This window comes from Eupeodes corollae, chromosome 3 (genome assembly GCF_945859685.1).
Source record: "Eupeodes corollae chromosome 3, idEupCoro1.1, whole genome shotgun sequence".
Taxonomy (NCBI): domain Eukaryota; kingdom Metazoa; phylum Arthropoda; class Insecta; order Diptera; family Syrphidae; genus Eupeodes; species Eupeodes corollae.
Window position 1 is genome coordinate 98,125,830 of NC_079149.1, and position 14,382 is coordinate 98,140,211.

Sequence of the window (14,382 nt, forward strand, 5' to 3'; positions counted from 1 at the left end):
TTTTTCAGATCCTGACGATAATGTTTGCCTGTTGCTTGTTCCGTTCATTTGGTAGAAATTATGAAACGGTTTAAAGAGAAGATTAAAAAACAAAATAACTTTTAATAACAATACAAAGTGCAAAGAGCAATTGAAGTCATTTTATATGTTTTTTCTTAATTTGTCTTTTTATTATTTTAAACTTTTATTTTACTTTTACTTTTATATCAATATTTAAATTAGAATGGGAGTCGAAAAAAGTAAAATGGCTGCCGGTAAGCAAAAAAATAAATAATAAAATAGGTACATTCATAATTTCATTGTCGTTTTAAATAAGAGTTTTTAAACATTCAAAAATAATAATTTAAACTAGTTTTTTTTTAAATTTTTTTGAAGAGAAGAAAATGTTAATTACAAGAAAACTATTAATTTATACAAATATTAAAATGTTATTACGAAAATTTTATTCTACAAATTATTGCATAAAAAAGGGAACAAAATTATTTATCATGTTTATGAGAGCTGTAAATTAGTATAAGAAACATTTAAGAGGCAAAACACTAACAAGTAACAAGTAAGAAAAAATAAGTGACTTCATGTAGTAATGAAGTTAATAGATTTTTGACCCAATAACATACGCAATTTATTTGGCATTTCTCGTGGTTTCGTATACGTTTATCAAGGTGCTCCCATGAGTGATCAATAGGATACAAGTCAGGACTTTAAGGTAACGAGCATGTGTAGTGTATTATACTCGATCAATATCTTTAGATCTAGAGCGCAGTTTTATGTTTTGTACCCATTCTCAAAAGTTATTCACGCAATATTTCTTTAGTCAGACCTATAAATCTTCTAACAGTCCCTTCAGAAAGCTTTTTGTGTTCAAATTACTTTTATAAGAACGAATATGGTCGAATCATAACCTTTCGTTCGGTAGGTAAGCGTTTTTGAGCGTTTGTGCGTTTTATCGACGTTATGTGTTTAAGCAACCGAATAGAAAGTAGATTTACTTTTGCTTTGGCCTGGTATATTGGTCTGACGTTTACGATATTAATATACAAAGCGGTCGTAACGCTAGAGATAAAATTTCAGATTGTCTCATAAGATTCCTTGATTTTTTATTCCCAAATGTCAAAGACTCACCGACCCAACGCGAGGTTGTGGTTTAGCTATAAAATTAGGTGGCAACAGTTCTTAGAGAACTAGGGCCTAGTGACTTACATACAATTTCTTTATTTCCTCTCATCCCTTTCATTGAACACAAAATAGCTGATTTAGGAGCTGTTTCTATTTGTGCTTGTTTCACGAAGAAGTTGATTCTATGCCTGCGTAAATTACATCATACGAATTGTCAGAACTCATAATATTCATCAATTTTAAAAATACAACATAGAAGGTAAACAAATGGGTTTTGGAGGGCGAAACGTAGTTTTTAAATCTTCATAAAGAATGTTTTTGAAACAAATCTTAACTGTTTTGTTGACAAATTACGTTATTTGGAACTAAAAAACAATAAATGCCTTTTTATGATTTTTTGTTTTTCATGTAAAATTACAATTTTGAAATACTTTAAAACGTTTCGAGAATGATAATGCCAGTCTTCAGCACTCTTTAAATTTAATATTCCAATTTTAACGAAGAAAATAAATGTAATCGCACTCGAAACTTCGTGTGGTCTGTGAACGACGTGTCGATGTGAACAACATTTTACATAAAGAAAAAAGTTACGTAAAAGTAATTGATATCAAAAATGATTCGGTTGAAAATGAGTAAAAATAATGCATAAATATTAAGGTGCAACATGACTTTTAGTTTACAGTTTTGTGATTTGTTTATTGATTTCAGATGTGTTTTTCTTTGAACAATTTCTTATTCGTGAAACAATTTATTAAAGGATTAAATCGATACAAATTGAAGCTAAACCAAATAGGATAGGGCTTAGTATTATCAAGTCTGTAGTAGAGGTCTAAGTTAAAATTTCAACGAGCACCATCTTTCAGATTTTCTTTAGACTTTGACTCTGTTTAAAAATTGAGAAACCCTCCATGCGTAAATCTTTTAATGAAAAATTAAATCTCAATTTAATTTTTTCGGACTCAACTTGAAATAAGTGTTTCTACCAAACGGGGATATCAAAATAAAAGTGAAATCGTCAGAGTTGTAAAGACTAAAGTCTTTTACTAACTGCAGTCAGTTAAGTCAAAGTTTATTTACTTAAAATTTTAAACTCGTGGTTTGACTTTGACTTTTTACTATGTAGTTAAAAGTCACATTCATGACTTTGACTTGAAGTCAGTTTAAAAGTCAATTTGACTGCAGTCTGTTTATCTCCATACAGTCTTTGAAATCATTTAAAAGTCAATTTTAAAAATCAGTAAGTCATTTGAATGCAGTTTTTTTTGACTTAAGCAAAGACACTCCATATAAAACATCTGTCAAAAAAGTAAATACACTGCATCGAATTGCTGATTCACATTACAAAATTTACGTAATGTCAAAATTACAAATACAACTATTTAAACAAATGGGTGTTGGAGGGTAAAAAGTACGAAAGATTCCGGTCTTTAATCTTTATATGGAGTGTCTTCGGACCTAGGCACGAGTTAATCATTTGCTTTGAGATAAGGAATGTGATGTTGGTAAAAATCATATAAATATGTGTATTTTTTAGACAAATTAATTAAAAAGATCAATTCAAATACAAATATCACAATTTCACATTTATAAACCTATTTTATGTAGGAATTTGAAAACAATCACCCTTATCTATTCTATCTTAGTTATTGACTTTAAATATTCAAAAGCCTGCGTTGAAATGACTTACTGAATTTAAATTTTGAATCACTATGAAGTCAAAGAGACTGCAGTCAAAATGCCTTTAAGCCAATTGGGTTTCCAAATATGATTCAAGTCATGGCATTCAAAAATTACTTAACTTTTGTTGTTAAAAAGTCCAAATCATTTTGAAAGTCAAAAGACTTAAAAATACGTTCAAAACAAATGACAAAGTTCGTGAAAAAGGCGACATTTATTGACGCACATTTTTCTGTTCATTAAACTTCTAGCTTTGACAGATTCATAAAACTACCTTGAAACCAAACATACCTTTTAACTGATTTGTATTAATTTTGTATGTTCTAGTGATTTTTTAAAGCATCCATCTTCTGTATGAAATTATGCAATAGTTGGTAAAATAAAATACGTTTTACTTGAACTTTTTATTTTATATCATTTATTAATAAATTTCTCTATAAATCGGATATGCAATAGTTTGTTAATAGACAAAAAAGATGAAACTTATCTGTTAAATATATACTATAAAATAAATTTATGAACATTGTACGTACGTATTTGATTGAAAAAATAGATTCTAAGAACAAGTTTTAAAATAAATAAGTTTATCAATTAAAATATTCATTAAATTAATTATAAATAAACAAAAAAAACACAATAAGAATGAAAACAAAAATTTCAATGCATAATTAATAAACTCAAGTAGATAACATACATACTTACTAAATATGCATCAAATACCATAACCAATCTGCACCACAACTCTTTGGTTTTTAATCCTACTGTTTTCATCTTAAAATAAATCACATTGATATACATATATACGTAACTCGATATTTTTTGCGTCCAAATTAAAATAAATAAACAACAGAAAAGTAAGCACTAAAAAATGTTACATTTTTTGTTTATTCTACAAAAATAAAATTAACAATTTAAACATTCCCCATCAGGTGTTCAAATGTTAGTAAGAAGAGTTTTTGTTCTTAATTCAAGTGTTTTACATTTAATTATTTTAAATTTTCTGCATTCCCATGAAATAATTTATCATAAACCCAACAATATTGTTATCAACTTTTTTAAAATATACTAAAATAATTGCGATTTTTTCGCATTGACTCACTTTACTTTACAAATAAAGTGTTCTCTCTAAAAGCAAAAAGACAAAACAAACAAAAATGGAAAATGTTAACTTTTATACCAAATATTGTTCAACGGTTGATGTCCTCTTTTTTTTTATTCTTTTATAATATTTAAACAAAAAGAAAAACAAAACAAAAAATATCCCAAAAGACTTGTGTATTTTTCTTGTGCAATTTGTATTGAATTTCTCAAAAAAATAAAATTTAATAAAATATTTGTGGCAACACCACAGAGAAAGTGTAACTTTTTTTATATATATAAAAACAAAAACAAAAATATGTATGTTTTATGTGTATTTCATTCTTTTGATATATTTATGTACACTCTAAGAATTTTACAAATAAAATTTTAAATTATTCAAGTAATTCTAAATTTTATTTTATTTTGTTTTATTTTTTACATTTTAGTGTTGTTAATTGTTAAAAACGAAAAACAAACCAAAACCACATAAAAGGACGCTGGGTCATGAGTCTTGAACATGAGTGGTGTTCTGACTTACCCAAGACCCCCTTCGAAAAAAAGCGTTCTACAAATGGTAACAAAAAAGTGTCATACTTGAAGTTCAAAAGAAAATCATTATTTTGGATTCCTTTAAAGATAAGCGATTGGTTCAAAATGAGTAAAAACTTCGAAATAAAGTACATTTTAAAAATTACATAATTACATTTAAAATGTACATAATTACATTTAAAATTTACATAAAGTGGCGTCTTAAATTCGGTGTTAATATTATAGTTACTTCTAAGACCTTTTATTGCTACATTTGTTATTTGACTCAGAAAATTCTAAAAAACAAGTAAAATTTCAAAATCGACAATTCTAAAATCGAAAGTCAAAGTAATGCCTCAAATGCATATTCATACACAACGTATTTTCCTCAAAATATCCTTGGACTTTGCCTGTTTTTACTCTTGTAAGTAAACTTTCATCGTTACAATAAACTACTCCTTGATGAATTGCTCGAACGGTTTTCTTTTAATTATGCAAAAAGAGCAGGAAATCGGAAGAGTATCGAGTTAAGAAAATTAATAATAAGTGTGAGACAGTAAAAAAGTGTGTGTACGAAGCCAATGGACGATCTAACAATAACGTTATAAAATTCGAAAGGAAGAAACCTTGGTATGATTTACAGTGTCACATTGCTAGAAAAGAATCCTTGAAAGCACTGAGAGTATTTAAGAAATATAACCTGTAAGCTGGTAGAAAAAATTATACCGCAGACAAACAAAAAATATAAGGCTCTCTGTAAGTCCAAACAGTATGAATATTTACAAAACATCTCTCGACAACTTGCATATACAAATACAAATAACGGCTAACGAGTTCATGGAACATTTCAATGGCACACTGAATCTTGTTTCGTCAAGTATTACGTTACCTATAAAAGTTTTCGAAACCATTCATATTCCAATGCTTGATAGTCAAATAGAACTATCTGAAGTGTCCTCAGCAATAGAAACAACAAAAGAAAACAAAGCACCCGGTATAGATGGTATTTCGAATGAGTTCTACAAAAACGCAAGCATTTTATTGGTTGAAGAGATATCTTTGAAACAGGAAATATACCTTCTTCCTTTAGAAAGTCAATAATTGTCCATCTCTACAAAAAGGGTGATGCCAGTAATCGTTTCCACCTACCGCGGGCTCTCCTTTCTGGACACGCTTTATAAAATATTTACAAGAATTCTGCTTAGGAGGCTCACTCTTTGGATTAAAGAGAACAACATACTCGACGAATACTATGCTGCATACAGAAAACAATATAGTACAGTTGACCAAGTCTACAACCTTTCTTGTATAATCCAACTTCAGCTTAGCCAGAGGAAAAAGCTTCACGCTTTCTTTGTAGATTTGTCAGCAGCGTTCGACAACATTAACAGAGAAGCTTTGCTTTACAAATTATCAAAGATAGACGTCTCTACAAAGAGTCAAACGAAGATGCGTACTGAGTGCCGTTCTATTTTTACTATTCCTAAACGATCTACACTTAGAACTTCCAACTGGTCTCACTGTGAGTGGTATGCACATAAAAGTTTTGTTATACGCGGACGACATAGTTCTTCTTTCTGACAGACCTAGTACCCTACAATCAATCATCGATAGCTTCGGCAGATATTGCAACCTTGCTGTCAACTTAGAAAAGTCTGAAATTGTAATTTTTAGGTATTTCAACAATGGTGAGATAAAGATAACTAATCAATACAAATATCTTGGCGTTTACTTCTCTTACAACATGTCCTGGGGCCTGATTATGAAGTTCGCGGCGAATCGTTTTGCTAGCGAGTTTGCCATTTTTCAATTATTGCTTTCGCTTTCGCCTTCTTCGTTTTAAATTCGAGCAATTAACGAATTCGAAGGCGAGTTTGAAATGTCATAATGTTTGTTGGCGAGTTGAATCCGATAGCTTTTTTTTGGTGGATTCACAGGCGAAAGAGTGTTTATTATTATTCAGTGTTCGATTTCGTGGATTATTTCTTTATTTTAATTTAAAAATGTGAGTTAGCTTTATTTTAATTTTCTTATAATTTCTCCACAATAAATTATAAAATTTTAAAATACGATCCCTCAGCAAGAAATATCATAGTAGCGGCAAGCTTAAAAATTGAAGGAATGCCGTTGCTGTTCTGATCCTTGAATTCCTCACTGATCTCTTGCAAAATGAAGACAAAAGCTTCTTTCGAAAGTCGAAATAGTTTGATAAATCTATTAAGACAAAGTGTGTAAATTAATTGATTAATTTGATTTCAACTAAAAGGAAACAATACTTACTCAGTTGAAGGGAGATCCAGGGGAGAGGATTTGCTCCTTAGTAGTCTCCTGGACACCCGTTATCTTGAGGATTCCTCAAATTCCTCACTTTCAGAATAAATATACACCATAATTGATTCCATTTTTTAATTTTAATATTGTTTATTAAATAAATCACCGCAAATTTCACAAATTCAATCAAAACAAAAAAAAATGTGTGGAAAGCTGTCAAACCAAAAGTGTCAAATCACTGGAATATAGAGAGAAAAAGTCAAACCAAAGTGTCAAATCACTGGAATATAGGAAGAACTACTTTCGCTTCGCCGCGAGTTCGTTAATAAGGAAATACGAAGCGAGTCGAATTTGAAAGGTCGAACTGAAAACGATCCGCCTCGAACCTCATAATCAGGCCCCTGAGTCATTGGCCCTCTCACAAAATTTCTCTCAGAATTCAATTAGTCTTTGGATCTCTGAAGATAAAATCGTTCGCAAAACTTCAGAACTTGACGTTTGTTATAGCCCTGGTCCAGATGGTGTACCATCTTATATTTTGAAAGAATGCGCATCCTATTTTTCCTATCCTCTTCATATTCTTTTTAATGAATCACTCAAATCTTCAATTTTTCCTGAAATTTGGAAGAGTTCGTATATAACACCGAAACATAAAAAGGGTAGTAAACATGAAAAACTGTCCGTTATCCCTAAGTTATTTGTGTCCATTATTTGTAAATTCATATCGTTTAATTGTAAGTCTATAATTTGTGACAGTCAACATAGTTTCGTTTGAAATAAGTCAACAGTATTACTAACCTCTTTCATTTCATTTCTTTTTGTTTGGATTCGTTTGAAAAACGGAAACAAGTTGACTGTGTCTTTACAGACTTCAGTAAGGCCTTTGATAAATTGTGCCATAAAACATTAGCTTCCAAACTTAAATCCCAAGGCTTTAACGATAAATTTGTTAGTTGGGTTTCGTTGTACTTATATAATAGATCATACAGCGTAGTTTTTAGAAAAGAGCGGTCATCATATTTCACCGCTTCGGAAACGCTGATGTAATTTTATCTTCCCACATAATCTTATATGTATAAATTAGATTGATTGAAAAATTTAAAATTATTGCTATTTCTTTGCATCACATAACGATGGAATTGTATTAACTTATCGATAATAAAATAAAAAGCGTTTATTCGAAACATATCCTTTAAAACATAGGCTTTAATCTACATCGGGAGCATTACCATCGTTAGCCATTTTTTTGCGAATTCGTTTTCGTGTAATCATGTAGCTGCCATCAGGTAGAAGTTCCTTAGAGCGCATTTCAATATAGTGTAAAAATTATCACGCATTTTCTCCTGTTGATTGGACAATGATCTGTACAAATTCGAGCATGTCAGAAGTGTTACGTCTTCGCTTTGCAAAACCTTACTGACTTTTTGAAAAATTTGTAAAATAAAGTTCCAAATCACAAGCATTTAGGCAAAATCTAGTTTATAAAATGTTGTTAGTAGATCACAAGCTTCCCTCCTAGCATCTCCTTGTAACGTATTATCATCAGAAATGTAGTTTAAAGTATGTAATAATTTATTATATGATTTAATGATGGAAAAAGTAGCTGCACCATGAGCTTCCCAACTAGAAGTGATTTTATCACATTATCATTTTGAAGAGCAATTTTTAACGTTTGACATCTACTAGCTGATGCAGAAAAAAAAATTGTTAAGCGATTGTACGACAGAAAAGCAATCAACTGCGATAGAGCAGCAATCCACAGCACAGCGACCAACAGGATTTAAAGAGTGTGTGCACAGGTACATAGACTGCACATGGATTTGTCAGAAGAATTTGCTGTTGCATCCCTTTATACTGACCGGACATATTTGGAGCATTGTCGTATGTTTGCCTTCTGCATTTCAAATTTAATATGTTATGTTCACTCAGATAATTTAATGCTTGATTAGCAATACCGGATCCAGTATGAGAATGCATCTCCAAAAACGGTAAGAAGCGTTCAATAGGCTGGCCATCTTTAACATATCACATAAAAATTCTAAAATACTCAGAAATATTTATTTGTTTATTGATTTCCTCGCTAATTCTTTGAGCCATCATTTCAATCAAATCTTCATATATACATACATAGGTTTAGATAGATATGAAGTTGTTTCTGAACCAGGATGTACGAATTTTGAAATATGAGTGTACAAGAAAGGATCAAACAAATTGCCACTTTTTAATGAACCAAATTTTACTTCAGATCCTCTAAATGCTAGACCACGTTCAGACAATGTGCAAATAACAGCAACCGCCCTTTTAGGTACATGTTTCTAGTATGAACATGACTCAAAATCTGTCTTAATTCCGCGGTGAGATCTACGTGTAATGTAATCCATCATCGCTTCTTAATGAGAGCTCGATTTTTCATGATTTATCTATTAAAAACGAATTGTTTCAATCAGAAAAACCTTCACGATTAATAAAAGTTATTCCTGGCCTACTGTGATCAGGAAATAGCTTACAATAAAAGCAGAACAACTCTCCTTTTGAGATGGAATACAAAATCCTTCGCGATTTAAAAAAGGGCCATCATGATGATTGCATTTGCTAGGTCCAGAGACGATCCAATATTCAATATCATCAGCGAAGAACTTACTCCATCTGCTTCTTTTATTTCATTCGTTTCGATTCCCGAGTTTCCATTGTTTATTATACTGTCCGAACCAGATGGAACGTCATCTACATTTCCATGAATACCTTAATTATCGTTATTCGAAGGTTCACTGAAAATTAATGACTTAACACTTACTTGGTATTGATTTTTCTTCTTCTGAATCAGAACCATCAACTTTTGTGCGCCCTTTTTTGTGATGCCCCAGGCATCCTGGGCTTCTGATGACATTGAAATTTTCAAACTTATTGACTCACTTGACGACTGTTTACTCCTACAAGATCATCTAAATATGTAGTTTTCGCGAATGGTGTTTTATAAATAAGCTTTTACTTAACATAGACAAATGTAAATCAATGTGTTTTACACGCAAACAAAATGTTTTGACTTTCTATTGCCAATTAGACTCTTCTTATTTGACTAAACTCTCTACTTTCTGTGTCCTAGGTATTATTCTTGACTCAAAATTTACTTCTACAAATCATGACTATAGATATTATTAAAAGATCAAATAAGACACTCGGATTTATAAAACGGTTTTCACATGATTTTCGCGACCCTTATATTCCTAAACTTCTTTACATAACATTTGTAAGACCAATATTGGAATATAGCTGCATAATATGGGCTCCCTTTTATTCTGACCATATAAACAGAATAGAAGGAGTACTAAGAAGATTCATGCGTTTCTGCCTCCGTTTCTTCCCATGGTCCAATAGGCTCGAACTTCCACCCTGAAATCATAGACTTACGCTCATAAATCTTCCATCGCTTTCTAAACACAGAGAGTACATTCAGCTGTGCTTTATTATAAAGTTAATCAATGGGTCAGTCATATCACCATCAATTTTGGAACAATTAACCTTTATTTATAGCCGTTCAAGTATTACAAGACAAGCTCCTTCACGTCCTACATCAAGCAGATCGAACTATGGTTAAAACAGTCCCCTCAACCAATTGATTTCAGTTTACAACAAGTATTACTTTTTGGTATATTCGGTAAGCGATGATTTTAAAATTTAAACATTTAAAGTACCTACATTTTTTCAATACTTGAGTTTTGCTTTTTTTTGCGAATTGCTTAAAGCATTGTAAATCTATTAATCTAAGAATAAATGTCTAACGTTAGTTTGTTCAACGAATTCAATAAATAAATAAAGTTGATTTTACAATTACATTCTCCTTGAGTTGAGTTCGAAAGGTAGAAGATTTATAAGAATTTTTTTAATTCGGTGTAAATATTTTAGTTACGATTGAGGCTAAAATAACCTTTTTATTGCCATTTTGATGAGGCCGATTAATTAATCGCGGAAAGTTTTTCGTGTGTGTACGTACTTTGCTTCAAACAAAATGTTGAGTGGTGCTCACTTTCTGGTCTCTATATAAGAAACGGTTGAGCGTATGACAAAATGATTAAGCCAAACATTTTAGGAAATTGTAAACTTGACAATTTTTGTAGGTGTTATAACACCATTGGACCTATATAAACGGAGATAATCGTGAAATAACTATTTTCGCGACTTTTAACTGTTCATAAATATCGACGCGATTTTATGAGACTTTTTACACAAGTTTGGGAACACTAAAAGAAAGGTATTAACACATTTCCACTTTATTATTATTCTCTAATTGTGTGTTGACCTGCTCAGCTGCATTCTCAGAAGAAGATCTGGGGGGTCATTCCGTAAAACGATAATCGCTAGACGATATTGTTTCGACGATAGTCTCACTTCACGTAGGACGATAATCGTCAAAGTGATATCGTCAAAACGATAGCGTTTGCACGATAGCTAAGTAGGTATCGTCTGCTATTAATTTCCATTGACAACTAAGCAAATTGAAGCAAAAAAGTTTCGTTGTAGTTTAGTTTTGTTATAAAATAAAAATAAAAACTCGAAAAAATACAATGAGTTCGGTTACTCATTTTTTTATGTACAAAACATTAGTAATCTCTCTTAATTGTTGTTAAATAAATAAAACAATTGTAGTTCTGGATTTGCAAAAGAGGACTTTATAATGATATTATAAACAATAAATTTGCCAGACGGTTGTTGTTCTACATTCATAATGTATGTACATTCAATATTAAAATTTGTTCTAACTATTGAAACTTTGGGGCGTAGGAACATTGGTATATTCGACAGCCAACCATTTTTAATTAATTTAATCCAAATTAGTTTTGGAAACATTAAATATTTTTGAAGCCAAGTTATGTTCCCTGTGGATAAAATGAAGTCTTCACTTCCTTCCCTTGGACCAAATTGGGTTTATTACTGCAGCTGATTTACAAAAATATAAGACATTGAACAAACATTTTCATATTATTGTTTTATTCTCGGCGGCAACAAATGAAAACACGAAAAGTGACTGACAACAAACAATAACAACGAACATCACAAAATAATTGGGATGTTTATTAACAATACGTTTTTTCCAAATTTTCAAAATTTCCAATAGAGGAAAACCAAGTTTAATAACATTTTCAAGTTATTGAACAAGCATTATCTTTCGTTGAGTTCATTTTGACATTTGGTATATACTCAACGAACTTACTGAAAACGATTGAACGAGACGATAGTGATAAAGTTACGTGAAGCAAATTATTGACGATATCGTTAATGATAATCGTTTTGACGATTATCGTTTCGGAAATTACGGAATGACACTCCTGATCGTGACTTTTAACAAGGGGGGTTGGCGTAGTAGCACACTTAACATAAAGACAAGCTTTTGCACTTGTAACTGCATATGAAAACATTTCAAGATGATTCAGTTTTTTAAATATGCCTTATTAAAGAGCCAACATAGAAGAGTTTTTGGCGCATTTAATGGAGAAATGTTGGAAAATGTGTTGTAATTTTTCCATTTCTATAAATAAAAAGAATGCTTAATAAATCAGAATGAATATGTTCTGAACTTTTGGCGTATTTTCTTCTGACACAATTTCCGGGAGTGTATTATCATTATCATTTTTGGTCTCTCACTCGTAGATTAGAACTGATGCTAGAAGAAAAGTCCTAAAATAATACGGTCCTGCGGGAACCTTTTAAAAATATTTTTTTAATGAAAGTGTCACTTTTGCTATTTTTGGTACATTTATGTATATTCTTGAAATTCATGTTTTTAATCTCAATTCAAAAAGTAGATTTCAATAATTTATACTGGTCAAGAAAATTACGTTTTTTCCAATTGCAACATTTCTTTGTTTAAAGAATTAAGATGTTCTAAATCAGCATCTCGACTTTAAATTTTTCTATCACATCAGGTTTTTACAATATGTCCCTTTAAAAATTCTGAAAACAACCAAAAATATTTTTTTTTTTCAAAAATGGAAGGATGATGAACTTTAGGTTACTCAAAAAACTTAATTTTTTTAATTTTAAACAACAATATCAAAAACCTGCCATGATACATTAATTCTGAAGTCAGATTTTAATTAAGGCTACCAAAATTTATTGGAAAAGTGCAATTTTAATGGCAGAAGAAAACCTTGTCGATCAGTGTTATGTAGAGCTTTTCTATTAACTAGATAGTCAATTTAAAAAAAAAACCTCACACTCTGTTCTTTAAAAATAAGATGGAATTTAAAGGCAACTTAAATTTATATTAAGAAAATACAAAATTGTCGTTCTCTTATTATAATTTTTTGAAAACTTAAATAATTGCTCTTTCTCACAGAAAAGATCTTATGAAAATAATTCAAAACATAAGGTACTAAAGTGATATCAACATTTAAAATTTTGTGAAAACTTATTATTACAAAGATTATTGTTATTAAGAAATGATGTGCTCTAACACAAACTTTAACTTCATGTGGTAAAAATTTACGGTTCATAAGCACATCATCCACGCATGTTTTTTATATCGAAGTCCCAATCTGGACAGAAATTCAACTTTTAACGAATTTGATGTTCTGTCCGACTCCATCCAAAGAATTGTTGCCCATTATCCTTACACTGAAATCGTCATTGCGGGCGATTTCAATGTACACAATTCTTCTTGGCTTCTGTATTCTGGCCAGTCAACACCGAAAGGAAGGTATGTTGAGGTCTTTGCTGAGTTGAATCAATTAACTCAGCTTGTCGATGGGCCAACGCGAATCCCTGACATTGCAGGCCAATCCGCCAACACCCTAGACTTGTTTCTTACTTCCGTATTACTGCCTCTAGGCACATCAGACCATTGTATAGTTTTTGCAAATTTCTCATGTGTAAAAAAACCCAATTAAAGAAAAAACTATTATGAGAACCGTTTGGCAATATGAGAAAGCCAACTGGAACGATCTCAATGAATTCTTCTTTAACTGGTCACTATGCTTCCTCTATAGTGACGTAGATTCCAGCGCAGATATGGTTACAAATTTAATTCTTTATGGAATGAGATATTTTATCCCGAATAGGGTAAAATTAATCAAACCTAAAGAGAACTCATGGTTTAATTCGAGTTGTAAAGAGGTAATTAGGATCAGAGATGTAAGGTTCCGGATTTATAAGGCCAACCCCACTGAGGAAAACCGGAATAAGTTCAAACAAGCTTTAAAGACTTGTAACGGCCACATTCGACGAACCAATTTTTTGCATGACCAGAAATTAAGGCAAATATACTACAATGTCCCAAAGGTAGTACAAATTTCAGGTCATTTGTAAAAAACGTACACCACGTCATCCTCGGTTCCAACGCTTGTCCACAATGACACTCCCTATGTGAGCTCGATCGGTAAAGCCAATTTGCTTCCAGCAAAGTTTGCTGTTAATTCGACGCTACCGGAGAGTGTCATTAGTCCTCCTGTTCTTGAGAGCGTAAATGATTCTATGGGACGAATCTTCTTTCGCACTCGTGCAGTTGCAAGAGTACTATAAGCAACCTTGAAATAGACAAATCCGCTGGCCCGGATAGTTCTGAAGAGGTTTTCTTCAACGGTGGCAAAACCACTGCGTAAGCTTTTCCATCTTTCCTACTCTACAGGTCTCTTTCCGAGCGGATGGAAAACAGTATTTGTACAGCCTGTCCCTAAAAAAGGCGAATCATCCTCAGCATCTAACTATCGTCCAATA

At 31.5% G+C, this 14,382-nt stretch overlaps 1 protein-coding gene across 2 annotated transcripts in view; it reads left to right on the top strand.

Annotated features, from left to right (window-relative positions):
- LOC129949506 (CD63 antigen) overlaps positions 1-4,289 on the top strand; it is a 40,203-nt gene extending 35,914 nt beyond the window's left edge. For both annotated transcript variants that reach the window (XM_056061014.1, XM_056061015.1), the window contains one exon: positions 9-4,289. In XM_056061014.1, coding sequence (XP_055916989.1) covers positions 9-74 — 66 coding nt within the window. In that variant the 3' untranslated portion in view covers positions 75-4,289. The remainder of the gene's footprint in view (positions 1-8) is intronic.
- The last annotated feature ends 10,093 nt before the right edge of the window (positions 4,290-14,382 follow it).